Raw genomic sequence first — 18,653 nt, 5'->3', positions numbered from 1 at the left:
CGGAGGCCGAGCTCCGCCAGGAGTCTCTGCCGAGCCGGAGGGAGGCGCATCTGGCGCTTCGCTCCCAGCGGCAGCCGGCGGGGGGGGCTTGAGCGGCCGGAGAAACGCAGTGGGAGCTGGGAAGAGCTAGCCGGTCCGGAGGGCGGACCCCCGCGTCCTGGAGCCCAGTCTCAGACACGACAGGGGGCGAAGCCACGCGTCCTTTCGGGCAGCCCGTTTCACACGCGCCAGTTTGCGGTTCCAGGTATCCCAGTAAGCTGTGGCACCCAAGCGCGGATATCTGGAGGCGCGGAGCTAAATCCTCTGCGTCCGGGTCCCCTCCCCAGACCTAGCCTTGCAGAGGCTAGGGCTCCGGGGCTCCCAGACCCAGCGGCCAGGCCAGACCGCGAGCTCGGAGGAGCGCGAGCCCCACCCTGCACCGAGGGCGCCGCTGAGAGCCGGGAAGAGGTGCCGCGCTCCAGACAGAGGTTGTGTCGGGGGCGCCGTCCTAGTGGCAGGGAGCGCACCGCGGAGGGGACATGAGGTCGGAGAAATCCCTGACGCTGGCGGCGCCGGGGGAGGTCCGTGGGCCAGAGGGGGAGCAACAGGATGCGGGAGATTTCCCGGAGGCCGGCGGGGGCGGGGGCTGCTGTAGTAGCGAGCGCCTGGTGATCAATATCTCCGGGCTGCGCTTCGAGACGCAACTGCGCACCCTGTCGCTGTTTCCCGACACGCTGCTGGGAGACCCTGGTCGCAGAGTCCGCTTCTTCGACCCCCTGAGGAATGAGTACTTCTTCGACCGCAACCGGCCCAGCTTCGACGCCATTCTCTACTACTACCAGTCTGGGGGCCGCCTGCGGAGGCCGGTCAACGTGCCCCTGGACATCTTCCTAGAGGAGATCCGCTTCTACCAGCTGGGGGATGAGGCCCTGGCGGCCTTCCGGGAGGACGAGGGCTGCCTGCCCGAAGGTGGCGAGGACGAGAAGCCACTGCCCTCCCAGCCCTTTCAGCGCCAGGTCTGGCTTCTCTTCGAGTACCCTGAGAGCTCAGGCCCGGCCAGGGGCATCGCCATCGTCTCCGTGTTGGTCATTCTTATCTCCATCGTCATCTTTTGCTTGGAGACCTTGCCCCAGTTCCGTGCAGATGGTCGAGGTGGAAGCAATGGTGTGAGCAGAGACTCCCCAATTTCCAGGGGTAGTCAAGAGGAAGACGAGGATGAAGATGATTCCTATACCTTTCATCCTGGCATACCCCCAGGGGGCATGGTGGCAGGGGGCTCCTCCTCACTAAGTACTCTTGGGGGCTCCTTCTTTACTGACCCGTTCTTTCTGGTGGAGACCCTGTGTATAGTTTGGTTCACTTTTGAGCTCCTGGTTCGCTTTTCTGCCTGTCCCAGCAAGCCAGCCTTCTTCCGCAACATCATGAACATCATTGACTTGGTGGCCATCTTCCCCTACTTCATCACCCTGGGCACTGAGCTGGTGCAGCAGCAGGAGCAGCAGTCAGCCAGTGGAGGGGGCGGCCAGAATGGGCAGCAGGCCATGTCCCTGGCCATCCTCAGAGTGATCCGCCTGGTCCGGGTGTTCCGCATCTTCAAGCTGTCCCGCCACTCCAAGGGGCTGCAGATCCTGGGCAAGACCTTGCAGGCCTCCATGCGGGAGCTGGGGCTGCTCATCTTCTTCCTCTTCATCGGAGTCATCCTCTTCTCCAGTGCCGTCTACTTTGCAGAGGCTGATGATGATGATTCACTCTTTCCCAGCATCCCAGATGCCTTCTGGTGGGCAGTGGTTACAATGACCACGGTAGGTTATGGAGACATGTACCCCATGACGGTGGGGGGCAAGATCGTGGGCTCGCTGTGTGCCATCGCTGGGGTCCTCACCATCGCCCTGCCTGTGCCCGTCATTGTCTCCAACTTCAACTACTTCTACCACAGGGAGACAGAGCAGGAGGAGCAAGGCCAGTATACCCATGTCACTTGTGGGCAGCCTACACCAGACCTGAAGGCAGCCGACAGTGGACTTGGCAAGCCTGAATTCTCCGAGACCACTCGGGAACGGAGACCCAGTTACCTTCCCCCTCCACATCGGGCATATGCAGAGAAAAGGATGCTCACTGAGGTCTGACTGATGCAGTCAGGGTGTGAATGGAAAGGAGGACACTGAGCAGTCTCAGGCTTCCTTCTCATTCTCCACCCCCTCACCTGAGCTCCAGCCGAATTCCTGACTCCCTCCCCTGCACCGGGTCCAGATACCTGGACTGTCAACCTTGTTGCTTGATCTCTATAGCATTCAAGGTTTAACCATCTAAATGTCATTCTTGAAATTCTAACGGTGCCACCCATTCATGCCCATCTTCTGTCAAGTGGATGAGATTTCCGTCTGACCTTCCCTCCTGACTCTAAACTTTCATGTCTGGGGCTGGTAATATCTCTAGGAACAGAGATGTCAACAGGATGGAAGCCAGGCTTACCTGGGTCCTATTTCTCTCCTTGGTGTCCTTTGCTTTGGGGCATGCACCTGTCAGCTTTGGGCTACATGGTAACTAGCAGAAGCTGGAGTGTTCATCTTTCTGTTTTATTCCTGTGCCCTGTAACACCTGCTGCTTATCCTGCAGAGGACCCTTGGTAAAGCCTTTAGCTGCACAGCCTCCAAATTTGTTTTTTGTCTCGAAAATTGGAAGGAATTAGAGAAACTGCAATTAAAATTGGCCATTTGGAGGACATTAGAGTCCGTCTCAGACCAAAGGGGCCAGTGGATTCCTCCAGGTGTGTCCTGGCACAGTGGGTATGTCAGCCTTGGGTCTACATTCAGTTCTTCCCTCCCTGACTGTCTAGCTTCCAGGAAGGTTCCTTCTCAGAGCCAAATACTCTTTTTGTGCAAGTGCCTTCCTGTGCAGAGGAACTGGAAAGAGGGAACCACAAAGCCAAGAGAAGTGGCTGAACAGAGTCAAGCAACTTGCCTGACCACATTATCTAAAGAGAGGTATCACTTGAGCAGACATTGTCATCCGGGAGGCGTGCAAAGAAAAACCTTGTTGCAGATGGGAAATTTCTCCCCCATGCTTTCCCCCAACCCTCTCGGGCCCCCCACCCTGCTTCCTGGGAATTTGACTTAGGATTGCAGTTGAAGGTATTCCAAAGCAAACTCTAGCTTAAACCTCCAGACAGGTAGCGTGCCACCCATTCATGCCCATCTTCTGTCAAGTGGGTGGCTAGCATTGGATGCTAGCGTGGGGTTCTTCCCATTTTAGGGGCAATGAAATAGGTTCAGAGTCAAGAAGAAACGTCATTCCTTTGTTGACAGTCTTACTGTTAGAGGTTTTGTTTTGTTTTGTTTTGTTTTGTTTTCTGAGTCAAGCAAACATTCACCTGCTCTGCCCCTTGGAGCTGCAGCTGACCTGCTCTAACTGGTAAGGTAATGTGGCCGTGTCACCACTAGATAAGTCACCCTCTTCCAGCGTGAAACTGCTGTCTTCATCCCACCTTCCCACTTCCCTTCATTTCTCTCCTGGTAACGTTGTCATTTGTTTGTTGCCTTGAAAAACTGTGATGTACTACTGTTCTGAGCTCTTCTGGGTGCAGTTCAGAAACCGAAAGGACTGTTAACATGTTTTTAATTTTATATCTATGCTTTAAGACTCTTTGATGAAAAATTTTTTTAAATCATTTTCTCAAAGAGCAACTTAATGAGGGATGGCCTTTTGAGGGTTTTCTTGAGAGGCACCGTGGCTCCTGTGCGTGCTAGATCTAAATCTGGACTTTGCCACAACCTGACAGGGTAACTTGGGTGCCACAGTTCCTCTTTGTGCCTCAATTTCCCAACCCATTAAATGGGAACATTAATGTCTTCCCCTCCCTACCTCATGGGGAATGTTGATGAACTCATCTGGGAAGCTGGGGATGATGCTATGCAAATGTATGAATTTTAGTAAAGGACTTGAGTTTTTAGTTCATTAGCCAGTTTTCCCGTCACCCAGAGGCAAAACCTCCCTGCAGAGTTCCTGTCTTGGATCCAAAGCCCAAGAGTAGGCTATCGTGGGTTATTAGCTCCCTAAATCCCTGCTTAGCCTCTTGACCTGGGCCTCAGTCTCTCTTCTTACCCATCAGCAAGGAGAATGCTCTTTAGACAGGTTCAGTGGGATCCTTCCAGGGCCAGAGGCAGCCTTGACTGGGAGCTTGGCTTCTCCAAACCTGAAATACAGATAAGAGGAGTTCCTGATTCGGAAATCCGTTCCGAGGCCATGAAGTTCTGGTTTTCCAAATTCCTTCCGTTACTTCTGGCTTAGGGGGCGAAAGGAGAAGGGCCCACTCCAGAGGCAGCGGGTTGCTTTCTGCGAGGGTTAATGTTGGAACATGTACGCATGTTCATCTCTATATGTGTGTATGTGTTCATCCTCATCACCATCCCTAATAAAACATTTCCTTTTCAAGTCAGAGCATGCCTGAAAGTAAAGGGTTTGTGGAGAGCTGGGCTCTCCAGGGACTCTGGTTGCCATAGCAACCTTCCAGACTGTTCTCTCTATCTTCTGATTTGGGCATCAAGGGAGAACAGGAGACTACATATTCCCAGCTTCTGAAATGGGAACACCTCCTACATAGTGCTTGAGGGGCTGGTGATGACCAGCCGGCTGTGTGACCTTCGGAAAATGAGGGGGAAGCAGTTCCTCAAACTTTCTCCCTAGACCTCTCTTCCCGGTTTCCCCATCCAGTCATCGAAGCTGCCTCATCTCACCCCCGAGTCTTCAGAAATTTGAATGCTAAGCAACTGCCAGTTAAACCAATGTCAGTATTATCTTTTGCAAAATGACAAGGGGAGACTTGGAGGGGACAGGCTCCTCAAGGGGCGGCCAGGCGGGGCCCTCCGAGAGTCTGACAGTCACAGTCCATGAGAGGATCATGGAACTGCCATCTCCTCAGAGAGGCTCCTCCCTGCTCTCAGAGAGACTGAAAGAAATGACACTTCTTCCTCCTGGGGATTATCTAGCTCTGTTCCCAGCAGTCTCATAGGTGGCTCTTCTCAAGACATCGAAGAAACACGGAGAGGCTGTGACCTGACCTAGTTTCTGTGAAGGATTTTGCCAAGCAGTCCCTCTGACTCTGAGCCTCTTTGTGTGGAATCTGTGCCCCGAGCGTGGAGCACCCTGTGCCGCTGAGACAGCTGGAGTGGTGATTTCCCAGCTGCCAGCAAAGGCAAGGGTCAGGCCTCTGTTACACCTGATCGCCAGCAGGAGCTCCCAAATGCCTTCCTGGATCTGTCAGGCTCAGCTGAGACGTGGGATAGTCCTCCTGCCGGATCATCCCTAAGGAGAGAGGGGGACAGCTGGCCGCCTTTGCATCAGAGGTAGGTTCTGTTGTTGGGAAACTATGATCCTGGCTCCGTGCTCCGGGCCAGATTACAAGTCGGGGAGTGGAGCACATGCATCCCGGAGACCCAGGGCTTTGACGTCCTGGTCCTCAGGGACCACCTTCCTCTCCTGCGTATTTTCTGTGACTCCATGTACTTTAGTCTCCTTCCTCCGTTTCTGCTCCCTCACTGCTGGCTCCCCCACCCTTTCTAGTCACCTCCTTTTCTCTGCACGCCCCTCCCCTTCTCCGAGGTTTACTCATTTTCACTGCGTTTCCCCCCCTTAACTGTCACATTTCTGGTGTTTGCCCTTCCGTTGTTTAAATCTCTTCCTCCTTCTCTATGTGTCTTTCTTTCTATCTTTCTCCCTCACTCCACCTTTTTAGTGGCAGGGAGCAGCTGTAGCACTTCTGTTGCTATCACAACTTGAACCCTAGGACAGCAGTGATCTCAAGTGTTTGTTAGGAAGGCTGTTCTCCGGCTGGAGGACACCCCTACCCCCCAACACTTCCCTGCCAGTACAGTGTCCTGTCCTTTCTTGCCAAGCTTGACCCTGTGACCACAAGTTCTGAGCTTACAGAGCAAGATGAGATTGCACCGCCTTTAGAAAAGCATCTCTGCAGAAATTTCCTAATCTTCAAAAATAGAAAATAGAAGGAAACAGAAAAGTGGGGGAAGGAGGAAGGGAGAGAAAGAGAGAGAGAAAACCTCTAAGTTCCCCAACTTAAAGCTTACACAAAGGTTCAAAACAAAACAAAAGAACAATAGGAACAGGAACAGTAAGCTAAACACAAAGACAAGGACTTAGGAGGGAGTGGAATTAGGACTGGAATTAGCCTGGAAAAAGCCTTAAGTCAGAAGTGGCCCTCAAGCTGCCCTTGTTTCACTTGAAGGCCCTCACGGCCTCCAGCTGTCTCTCTTGCACACCGAAGGCAGGACAAAGCAAGGGCATGTCTCTCAGGGGTGCAAGGTGCCAGGACACTCCTTGACCTGATGGATTAAAATTCTCCACCCAGTTCTTCAGGGGAATTGTGCACTCCCCTTGCTAGCGGTAGTCCCACCAGCATCAGGACAGGGGGGGGGTGGGGTGGAGGGTAATGGACATTTTCTAACACATTGTGGTGATAGTTGTATGACTCTATAAATTAACCAAAAAAGTCCCTGGATTTTGGGAGGGGGAGAAGTGGCATGGGGTTGATAACCTAAGTTTCATACCTCGGCTGGGAGAACAGTTTGGTTTTATGAATCTAAAAGGTCAGCATCTCTAAAGACGGGCCAGTCTAAGTATCCAGGACGGGATGACAGTTCTTTCCTTCTGCCACTTGGGGACACTAGAGCTTTCATGCACTCGCTCCTTGCTACTCAAATACGGTGCCAAGAACTGCCTTTTTTTTTTTTTAAATTTTGACAATCAAATCATTGTGGGATTTTTCCTCTTTGCTCAAGCACAAGAAAGGTCAAAGCCATTTTTGGTAACTGCAGAGCGTGATTAGCATGTATTGCGCTGGGGTGAGTATGCGGGACGCTATTCATTACGTAGGACGAAGGCAGTGAACTTGCCCGAGGGGTTCAGACTTTGCTGGCAAAACAAAAACAAAGAGGAAAAATGTCAAAATCCCCACAAACCAACCAAAAAACTGTACCTAGGCTCTGCACCTGTAAACTCAGAATTCCTAAAGAAATTGTGCTGGAGTCAAGGTTTTATTCTGCTTTCCTCCTTCCCACTTCCTCCCTGCAGTAACCATTAACCCTTTACAGCCTCTGTGGGGTCCGCTGTCTTTGGTGCTTTGGGCAAACAGAAGTCAGCTCACCTGGCTCAGGGTCTGTTCATCAGATAATGCTCTTTTACTCTCACTTGCCTTTTGCTCATTGGGACCCATGCTTCCCTCCCTTTGGTACTTCTCCTCACATGACACTTTCCAGCGCCGCTGCTTATCATTCCTTCTCTCCCCTGGCTGAGACCTTGCTTTTGGCAGTATTTCTGTCACCCGGCATCTCCACACAAATGCCAAGATAGATTCCCAGAGAATATTGTCCTCCTGGGACAATCTGGCTGCCATGCCAGCTCTGATCGTTTTTGACTGTGTGTTACTGCCCTGGGAAGCAAAGTGGGGTCTGATTCTAGCTTGTCAAGGTCACTTAGGGAAGAAAAAGAAACCTTTCATTCTTTAAACCGTAGGATTTCCTCTCTCCATTCTGCTTTATATGGGGCTGCCGCCAGTGGCACAGATGAGCTTCTAGCAGACCAAGGCCTAGGGCTTGGGGCTTTAGTGGGAGAGGGAACTTGTCAGATGTAGGCCACTGGGAATACAAGACAGATGGGCTCTCAGTTCTCATGTTACTGTGTCTCCCAATGAAACCCTTTCCTGCTTTGGGCTTGAGGTCCCTGTGGGATTGGAGATTGTCATGTCATGTCCCTTTGCTCTGAACCCCTAGAGAGAGGAGCTCACCCTGCCTCCCCTGCCCCTTCTCCATTCTCATCCCCTTGGCACCCTAAAGAGGGGGTGAAAATCTATTTGTGACCACTTCTGAAGGACAAACAAGGTGCTGACTCCCTCATTCCCAGGACAGAGCAAAAGGGACTGTAAATATCCTTAATAGTACTGGTCTCATCTTGGCTGTCAACTTAACCTACTTAGGACCCAGCCTGGGTGAGGGTTTGTAACAATTTTTTTTTTTTAATACAACTCTAATGTTATCGTTGTTACTATGAAGAGGCTTTCCCCTGCGTCTGCCTTGGGCCTCCGCAGACGTGCTTTGCTCGCCCCTGGAAAACATCTCGGATCCTCAAGCAGCCCCCGCTGCAGGTTGCAGGGAGCACAGACAGACCCCCACTCTTCGGTGAGCACAAAACCAACATTTCAAAAGGAAATCACAGCCACGCAGTCTGCTTGTGCTGCTATTTTTGACATGCTCACTGTTCTCTCCGGGCTTGACAACCTCTGTCTCCAGGAGACAGACAAACCAGCTCTTGGCAGCCGAGACGCTTTGCTTTGAAAAAGAACATAGGAAGATAGTCGCGCGGCTGGGAGGGGCCAGGAACAGGAGCCATTCTTTCCCTCTCTTCCAGGAGGCTCAGCTGGCGGGTCCGCATGTCTAAGGCTAGGGCACTGTCCTTGCGCAGTGAATCCTTCCTCTGCTTTGGTCCTCCCCCATGGGAGTGGTCCTAGCAAGAATGAGGACGGTACCATTCATTTAAAAAAGCCTTTAAAATGCCTTCAATGCTGTCAAACATCATGTCATATAACAAAAAGGCTAGGAGCAACAAAAAAGACTCTGGAGCTAAGTTTCCAGGGTTCAAATCTCACCTTGGTCACTTGCCTGCTAGGTGACATGGAGCAAGTTCTGACACTGCTCTGTGCCTCAGTTTCCCTTTCTGTAAAGGGGAGGATAATAATAGTACCAATGTCAGGGAGCTGTTTTGAGGATTACATGAACTAATATATGTACAGTGTTTATGTAACATGTAATAATAGACACGTGGTATAATATGTAACAATATATAAAAGCACTATACAAAGATTGGCTGTTATTACTATTATCCTACAACAACCAAATGAGGTTGGTGGGCTAGGCATTGTTTTCCCCTGACAGATAGGATGGTTGAGGCTCAGAGGGCATATTCAAGGGCACACAACTGATGTGTGACCCATCATCCTCAGGGGAGACGTAATTTATAGAACTCGAGGGTCCGATTAATACTAAACAAGAAGAGAGAGTGGATTTGTGGTTCCTAGATGTGTATAAGGGCTTTTATTTATATGCCAATTTGTCTCTTCGAGGGAAAACCAGCAGGTGCCCTGTCTCTCCCCACCCTGCCCACCCTGTATATTGTGATGAATCTCACAAGGCTATAATCTCACATAGCTATAATCTGACATAGCCACACACATACACACACACACACACACACACACACACACACACACACACAGGTTTCCCCAGCTATCCAAAAGTAGAACATTCCTGTGAAAACTTTCATAAACCAAATGAAGTAAAGCAAAGAATTACCATTTCACAAAAGCAAAAATCCTCTTCGGATTTCTCTCGTTATTGAGAGCAGGTACTAACACAGGTCTTTAGTAAAAGCAAAGTGGCATTAAAAAAAAATGTGTGTGGGGGGCACCTGGGTGCCTCAGTCACTGAGCACCTGGCTCTTAATTTTAGCTCAGGTCATGATCTCGGGGTTGTGGGATCAAGCCCTGTGTGGGATCCCGTGCTCAGCGGATTTTCTCTCTCCCTCTGTCCCCCCCCCCCACGCGCTCTCTCTCTCCCCGCCGAGAGAAATAAATAAGCTTTTTCAAAAAGTGGTGTAAAGAGAAAACCTGTACATCTTTCTATAGACCCCTCCTTCCTACCATCACTGTTCTCTTCCCTCCACATTTTAACGTTCCCAGGGGGATGGCACTCCTCCAGAACCTTCCTCTCCTACTTCCTCCGGTCTTCCTCCTTGGGACAAATGCAGGGTCCCATGTTAGCCCTGAGGATAGAACACCTAAGTCAGACTCTAGGTCCGTTTCCTTATACTGCTCCAGTAGCCTTCAAAATCCCACCTCCCCTGGTTCTCATCCTCAGCACTCCCTCTGTTCCTGGGCCATCTTCACGACCCACTGCCCCCATCCCCTCCCTTTGCAGATGGTGACATCTCCCCTCACTTTGCAGGTGGTGACACCCTGTCATACATAGGAGAGCTCCAGCTTCCCTTTGCTCTTTTCAGGGGGAGGAGCCAGGAGGTCCCGGAGCTGGAAGAAGCTAGCCCCTCCTACTCCTGTGGGTCCCCACTGGCTTCCACTGCAGCTCTCACTGGAGGTCCCAATTTGGCCCCAACATTCTACTCACCCTGTGCTCATTCCCACAACCACTCCAGCGTGCACAGAAGACCTGGCGCAGGGCAGGGCAATGGGACTGCCTCCCCCTTCTGACTCCTTGGCTTGCTTTCCTTTGGAGGTAGCAGACTTGCATCGGAATCCCCGTTCTTAGCTGCACCTCATTCAGTCTCTCCAGTTTTGTCGTCTGCAAAGTAGGGGAGCTAATTCTGCTCGCCTCACACAGTTGTTGGGAGGCTCAAACAAACAGACACATTAAAGAGGTTAGCAGAAAGTAAACTCTCAGCAGAGCAGGGCCCAGGGAGCCTCAGTGACGCTGAACAGCCAGCCACCGTGGAGTGGGGCTGGAAACACCTGTCCTCTCAGAGAGAGGCAGGATCCCCACTGACTTCAGTTCCGTTCTCTGAAATAAACATTTACATGAAATATGATATAAAAAATAGACTCATGGTAGCTAGCTATTTTATCCAGGAGGTTCTTTGCCTGAAGGATTCACAGCAGAATCTGTTTAAATAATGGCACCTAAGATGTGATTTAATATATAGACACGTAATCTGAATGTATCTTGTGAAAATAAAATGGATATACTGGTGATATTTTTTTCAACCAAGATAGAAAACTCCTCCCAGGAGCACCAGAGCATTGGGAAGGACAGTACTGAGGGTCACAGGGACAGAATGGGTAGGGGGGCTGGGAGGGGCCCTAAATGCTGCTCTTTATGAAGGAGAAGGTTGGTGCAGACAAGTGGAAAGATTAGCCTGTGATTCCAGTTAATTCAGAGCAAAGCTGGATCTAGGACTCACATTTTCTAACTTCACCACTTGTATATATATATTTTTATGGAAAACAGAAACCTAAGGATTAAACTTACCAATTTTATTCATTTCCTATCCAGCCAAACTCATTAGCACAGCTGTCGATAGGAAGTGGAATTCAGTGCTTTGTAATTTCATCTCTCTCTTCCCCGACTTTCGAAGGTACAGAGACAGCAGGCCTAGCTAGAGAAATTCTTCATCAGATAGCCAGCTGCTGGATTTGTAAGGAACGACTAAAAATTGTTATTCTAGTAAGTACCAAAGCTATTTTCACACTGGACAAAGACAGGCTCATGTACAGGCTCTGGCCTGGGAGGCCAAGCCCTTTGCTTTTAATCTTACCAACTAAGATGTTCTCTAACCTTTCGGGACTATAGTTTTTCCGGTAAATTTAGTGACTGGGCTACAGGAAACTGTCACAAATTGGAAGTCAGGAAAGCAGGTTATTTGAGACTTCTGTATTTTGAAAAGGATAGGAGGGATGCTGAGAGGTAGCATCTTAACTCAGGACTGCTGATTTCTGACACCCTGAGAAACAGAAATCAGCTTCTAGATTCTTCTCTGTACTTTGTTGTCCTAGGAGAGAAAGAGAAATCGCTGTTGGTTACAGATTCCTTTTATAAACCACAGGGCTAGTGTCAGGAAGAAAAAAGTTTCTAAAAGCCACGGTGGCTGAACCGTAAATCAGGCAGTCTTCAGCTGCTTTAAGGCAAGTTGGCATTGCTGTGAAGAGGGAGAAGTCTGGCATGATGGGGAAAAAAGTTTGTGTCTCCTGTAGGACTGCTCTCAGTGTTTCGGGGAGGGGGTCACATTTACCCAGGAGCAGTGCACAGGACTGCACATGGGGACCCCAGGCTCTCACCCACCCATACCCAGCCACAAAAAACTGTGCAGGTTATTCCTGATAATAGGTCCTAAATCAGTGACTTGTAGGTCAGCTACGATGCCGTGTTAAGAAATATTGTATTATGAAAATTTTATCTCAACAAAACTGGGGAAAGATATGAGAAATACTGGGAGATTTCACATGCAGAACTTGAGTTTTGTTTTCTTTTGAAAAATGGAAGAGCTGGTCTTCTTGATCCTACGTTTTGGCTTTTCGTCTTCAGTCGGCAGTAGCTGAGGGAGCTGTCCCCTTCCCAAGGTGTAGTGGGCTCTCTTTTGCCCAGTGTCCACTGAGGCTGGGGCTGTCATTTTTCTTGTACCCCCAGCATTGTTTTCCTCCTAGGTGGGAAATATGCCCTACGTGTGCGTTTCTACCAAAGGCACTGTGCCCAGACCACTTCATCTGGTGACTCCGTGGACACTGGTGCATGGGCCCTCCCTCAGAGCCTTCCTTGAATGATCTCGCTGAACCTCAGTGGACTGTTGGATGGGACGGCGGTAGGTGTGGTTGTTAGGAACAGAGTGAAAGCAGAAGCGAGGACTGGCAGCCCGTGCAGGAGGCAGTCACAACTGGAGACAGAACTGGGCTGCTGCTTGGAGGGAAGGGACCTTGTAGGAATCAAGAACAGGCTAAGTTATGTTCTCTGTCCAATTAAGTGGGCAAGGAAATGTGTGATGCAGTTAAGGATTTCCATCTAAAATCATTAAAATGCAAAAAAAAAAAAAAAAAAAAAAAAGCAAACCTCGGTGTTTGGGTATTTCTGACTCGAGGCCAGCTGCCTACTTCTGTGATGTCAGATAATGAGACATCACTTTGTTCGTGCCGGCTGGGACTCAGCGTTGTGAGTCGGGGATCGCTGTGGGATCCTGTAGCTCTCCTGGGGAATGGCTGGCTACCAGCCAGGGGCTCTGCATCTGTGCAACACTCGAAGCCCATGGTCGTCCCCACACTCTTTCTTCCCTCTCTTCCTAGATTCTTCCCTGTCAGTTTCAGCCCTCAATCAGACTCTGCTGTTGACGGGCTTATTGGCCAAAAGTGAGCTGACCGCAGAGCTGGAAGTGTGTCCAACATTATTGTGTTGGGAGAGAGATAAGAAAGGTTCTCCTCTTTTCCTTGCTTTATCTGTTATTTTATCAGGATATTTTGGGGCCAGAGTCTAATAGCAATTTGGGCTAGAGGCAACTCCAGGGTCCCAAGAGAAGAGCAGATTTCATGTTGGTCATCTCTTACTAGGGACGCCTTTCCCTTCTGAAAACCCAAATTTAAAAGGATTCCATGACCCTTCCCCTACTCACCCCACTGACCCCCATACTTGATCTTTCTAGGAGCGCAGAAAATATTAAATCAGGTTGGGTTAAAGGAAATCCATCACGGGTCTTCCATCTTAATGACCATCTGCTTCACTTTTCCCCATAGATGTTCTGGAAAATTCTGAAAAGGTGTTTTTGACATGTGTGCATGTGTATAAAAGTAAGAAAATCATTTTTCTGTTAAAAAAAACAGGTGATTTTTAACAGGCAGGGACCCTTTCGCGTTTAAATGAAATCACAGGATGTAGCTAAACTTAAAAGAAAGCATATAGTCTGTAGAAAAATGAACTTAAGTTCATTTATGGCATACTTCATACAATTGTAATTCCTTTGTCCAGTGGGAGGAGAAGGTATTATGAACCAGATTGCAGGATTACCTACCAGATTTGAGAAAGAGCCTTTTTATTCACTGGAAGAACTAGTGGATATTTTTCAAATGTGTATTCAAAAGTGGGAACTCTAACGAACTCTATTGCAATTTTCTCTTTTTCTTACTGTATTCAGACTGTCTCGATCATGAATTCCCACGGGGGTAGCATGGTATCTCCCACGCCTATAGCCATGTCAGGTGAGGCAGGATGGGAGAAATGAGGTCCCGGTCCTAAGTCCCTTGTGTCTCACTATGAACTGTGCAAGAAGGGGTGATGTGCTAACCCAGGAGTCAGAACCCAGTGCTACCACCCTGTCTGTGTAACTATGTGGCCTTGGGAACACTGGGAACCTCTCTGAGCCGTGGTTCTCTCCTCTGTAAAACTATATCATTGATAGAACATCCCTCATGGGGACAGGTGGGGTTAAAGGAGGCAAAGCTCGCAGGTCCTGACACACAGTAAGGATTCAATAAAAATGGGTTATTTTTTCCCGTGATCTCTTTTGTTGGCCCATTCTAGCAGGGCACTGAGACATAGGCAGGGCCTCTAAAAATTGCCCAACCTTTAGAAACAATTAGAACCACTCAAAGCTCATTTAAACCAAGGCCTTTAGGAAATATATGTGCGATAGTTTCTCTTTCTTTGTAGATCTGGGTTTCCTAGCTTACCCCTGGTCATGGTTCAGTGATGTAATTACCCAACACTTGGTAGGATGACAGGTGACTCATAGAAAGGGTCTTAATACCCTCTTAGGCAGAAAACCACCTCCCTGTTAAAACAGGCCGCAGAAGGGAACACCCAGCAGTTCTCATAATCCATTTAGAAAGAGCATAAGCAAAGAAGTGACTTATCCATGCAAAATTCTGGGAAGCAGTGACAATTTCTAACACACTTAGGAATTAACTGGGATATCGAATAATTGAGTGTGGACAGCCAGCATTTACTTGCCTGGCTTCTGGGTTTGCCTTGAGTGGGAGAAGTTGTTGCATCTCATTTACAAAGGACCCAGGAAGAAGCCGAACAGGCTCAGAAATGTCATGATATATTTGGGGTCAACATTCTTCGGAATTATAACACAAGCCAGTGGAAAATAAGGTTCAGTTTATAGAGAGTATATTTCTTAAATACAGCATCTCAGGAATATATTTCATCTGTAAGGAAGTCTGCTGAACTCAATGATGTATAAGTAAGTAGAGAATAAGACAAAATGACATACAAAAATTGAGCAGGCAGTGGCTTCCAAAAGACGAAAAATCCATTCCTCTGCCCTGCATTCGGAAAAGTCCCTCATTAGCCCAGGCTTGTTCTGAGACGTCCCCATAACCAGGGGATGAGAGGGAGAGATATTTCAAAATGCAGTCTCCCTGCTATTTGTGTGGTAGGCATGTCTTCCTCCTACCTCAGTTATACAACTTCCTTTCTGCCATTTTGTACCAACTGAGTTGGATATTCAACTGACCATATTACCTAGAATAACTCCTTATGCCAGAGGTCCTCAAATATGATCTGTGGGGCCCTAGTTCTACACGGCATTCCTATGGAAATGTTCCCAGCCACTACATTTCTGCTTCTTGGAGATACATGATGCATGGCAACATGAAATTAAAGGCCCTGAGAAGTCCTGCACAAAATAAACCTATTTCACTTCTTAAACTTGTTGTTAAAATTATTTTTACCATAATATCTCCACCCCATTTGAGGGGTAACTTCTAATTACATCCCACAAAAAGTATAACCCAAGGAATAAATTTTAAGAAACTCAAAGACCTCTGAAATTCCTTATGATGAATTTGAGTCCATGGAACCTCAGTCCTTAAAGATTTTCTCCAATGGACCATTTTGTGGCCTCTTATCATCCTTCTGAAAAATAACTGTAAATTGGGTCTTATTGGTTGGATTTAGAGTTTCTATTCTATTCTATTGATTGCAAACATCCACCCTTGAGATGTACTTCTCTGGGCTGATAGCCTCCCGATGGCATTCCCTTGTGGTATAACAGACCAGTTCGGTGCATCTCATTTACAAAGTCAAAGATTACAATGTGCATCTCTATTTACTTTTATAACTAAAATAGACCTTTTTGGAGCCAACATGGGGTTTGAACTCATGACCCTGAGGATCAAGACCTGAGTTGAGATCAAGAGTCAGACACCTACCCCAACTAGACCTTTTAATGTAAATGTTCAAGCATGCCTTTACTAAATACCATATTTTAAAAATCTTATTCACAAGACTCAAAGAAATACTAGCAGTGAGCTCTAAGTAACCAGGATCTTCAGGCTTCTTTCCCATGCTCCTAAATATTGTTTTCAAGGTATTCTCCAATGGTACCTCCCAGTTGGACCCAGTTCCTCCAGTGCTGGGACTTAAGTTCGCTGGGTAGCTCTTTCTGCTAGGTGTTCTTTGTGCTACTAAGGGCTCTTACCTTTGACTCTGCTCACCCTAGGAAAGGCATGATGCTCATTGTCTATTCCTCCGCCCCAGCTGGCCCAGAACTAGGTTCTTTCTTCCATGGTTTCCTTTCTGTGTTTAGAGGTAAAAGGAGAGAGGATGTGGTGACTCTTAACCTGCCGTTGCCTTTGTACCTGTTGCTCCTTTTCAGGACATCTTGGGCTGTGGGGAGTTCCTGATAGCCAGTTCTTTCTTTCACCTTTAAATCTTTAAATTCAAACCAGAAATTTGAATAAATGGACTGTGGAGATGGTGGGCATCACACCTAATTCTGGGTCTATCACTGACTTGCTGTGCGACCCTGAGCAAGTCACCAGTCCGGTGCTCACCAGATGGTAGCTCTTGGTATTATTCTCCGGCCCAGTGTTTCCATCTGTAACATGAGATGGTTGGACTAGACAATTTTTGAGTTTCTGCTTGAAAATTCTATGGATGCTTCGCTTACTCATTGAATGTACAGCTGGTTCCCTTGATAACTTGGCAAACTTTATTGCTTGGCTTTTGCCACCAGAATGATCTTTTAAAAAGAGAGCCAGAGTTACTAAATTTCAACTTAATATAGAATCATTGGATTTCCGGGCTCACCCACTCTAGTCTCTTATTTTACAGACAAAGATCAGAACTTACCACTTACAAAAAAATGGAGCAGGTTATAGCAAAATTTTGAAAGAGATATAATAATTTTTATGTAATACCAAGGGGGATAAATTGCCTCTCTCTGTTTTTCTCTTGCTTTTCCTCCTTCCCTCCTTCCTTCCTATTTTTCTTAGATGAGCTTTTAGTTATTAAGTGCTTCCAGATCTTTTTTATTTCACAGTTGCAAAATAAACATTTCTCGGTTTTGGCTGTGTCAAGTACCTTGGCATTATGATTGGAAAAATGTTGGGCATGGAAAGGCACTTCTATATTAAGGAGAAGCAGGAGAATGCAGACTAGCAGGGGTGTTAACTAGAATGTTCTGGGTCTCTGGATCCCCATTTGCAGAGGGAACCTGTATAAAAGACAGAGGAAAGAAAAGGGGGTACAATTCTTTGATATCCTCAGACCAAATAGAAGATGATTTTTTCCATTTCTGCGAAAGTGGTAGTGACCCCAAGGGCAGGTGTAGGGTTCTATGTTGGCCCCACTGTGCTATGCGGTGACTGTGGATAGAAGGGTCTTGGTTGGATAGAAAGTGTTCAGCTCTGCTCTTCCAGCCCAGTCTGAAAGCTGGAGCTGCATGTCCAGACCAGGGTTCCCACTGTGCTGGATCCCAGTCCTATATGGCTGTGCTGGTTCCCAGTCCTGCATGGCTATACTGGTCTTGGTGCTTTTTGGTGTCTGTTCATCATCCTTATCCCATTTAGCTTTCCTCCCTATTGTTAGTGTGCCTGATGAAGCAGCAGAACCCTGGACAGGGATAGAAAGCTTATGTGGGCTCCTAATGCACTGTCTGACTTTGAGCAGATTGCTTGAAACATTTTATTTTCTGGCTTTTCTGCTTACTAAGGAAAATCGTACAACTCAGAAAAATATAAGGAAAAAAAAATAAAAGACCCCATAATCCCACAGCCAGAGACATTCAGTGTTGGTCTATTTTGGGTTTTTCTTTTAGACTAGCTCTGTCTGTGTATCTATATCTCTATAGATGTCATAATTGCATTTCATTTAAAAAACTCCATGTACCTCTAATATTCTCATGCTATTATTACATAACCACCATTACATACACCATGATTTGCTACCCCCTACTGTTGGACATTCAGGTTTCTGTTCTTCTGAATGATGCTACGGTGACTATTTTTATTAAGGATATCTGTCCATATTTATAAGTATTCCCTTAGGCTTTATTCCTGCAAGAGTCAAGAAGTATGATCAAACGAGCAGCTTATGTTCTAGACTCCAACTTTCTCACCTACAACAAAGTCCAGCAGAAACCCCAATATAGCAGCAAACACTTCCCCAGTGTCCCATGTGCCGGCCCTGTCTCTAAGAGCTTTCCATGTCCTAACTCATTTAATCTCACTGGTGGCCCTGTGGGTAGCTTCCTGTCAGATAAGTAGCTTGCCCAAAGTGGCGCAGCCGGTAGGACTCAATCCAGGGGGTCTGGCTCACAGTCCTTGCTCTGAACTCCTCTGCTCATACGGCCTCCAAGGAAAGGACTAAACCCAGGGATCGCTAGGTCTCCTTTCCTCCTCACATTAACTGCACTATTTTATCCTACACTAGCCATGTGCCCCGGTAACTTGGCTGCCTGGTAGGAGTTCCCCAGTTCCTTGAATCTTCTTCATCTGCCCATTTGTGTTCCTGATGAGGTGGGGGGTCTCTCTGTGTGTGAGTGGGTGTGAGTGGGTACGTGTGTATTGTATGTGCCTATAGAGTTTTGGGAATGGAACGGAGCCAGCAGAGAAGTGTGTGAAATGGGAAAGCATGAACAATCTATTGACAAAACAATAAAACGCAGGCTATCTCTGCTATCAGTTATAGATAACATCATGGTTTCCTTTTTATCTTAAGGTTCTCAGGCCCTTTGGCTGGGAAATTTGTCATTTTATAATGGGATTGTTGCCTCGGCGCAGCAGGGATGGGACTGGCTGTGGCTGTCTAGCACAAGCTCCATCCCAGGAGCACATGTCTGCACCTATTATCTGAAGAGTCCCTCCTCTTCCTGAGCTGCCACGCCTGCACTGT

At 47.9% G+C, this 18,653-nt stretch overlaps 1 protein-coding gene across 4 annotated transcripts in view; it reads left to right on the top strand.

The window, feature by feature from the left end:
* The first annotated feature begins 509 nt into the window (after positions 1-509).
* KCNA6 (potassium voltage-gated channel subfamily A member 6) overlaps positions 510-18,653 on the top strand; it is a 42,695-nt gene continuing 24,551 nt past the window's right edge. For all 4 annotated transcript variants that reach the window (XM_004781508.3, XM_004781510.3, XM_004781511.3 and 1 more), the window contains exon 1: positions 510-5,321. In XM_004781508.3, the coding sequence (XP_004781565.1) occupies positions 519-2,105 (1,587 nt within the window). In that variant the 5' untranslated portion in view covers positions 510-518 and the 3' untranslated portion in view covers positions 2,106-5,321. The remainder of the gene's footprint in view (positions 5,322-18,653) is intronic.

This window comes from Mustela putorius, unplaced genomic scaffold (assembly GCF_011764305.1).
Source record: "Mustela putorius furo isolate JIRA1106 unplaced genomic scaffold, ASM1176430v1.1 tig00003988_pilon_pilon_pilon, whole genome shotgun sequence".
Classification (NCBI taxonomy): domain Eukaryota; kingdom Metazoa; phylum Chordata; class Mammalia; order Carnivora; family Mustelidae; genus Mustela; species Mustela putorius.
The sequence above is the reverse complement of the archived record's forward strand: the minus strand, read 5'-3'. Positions and strand labels throughout refer to the sequence as shown.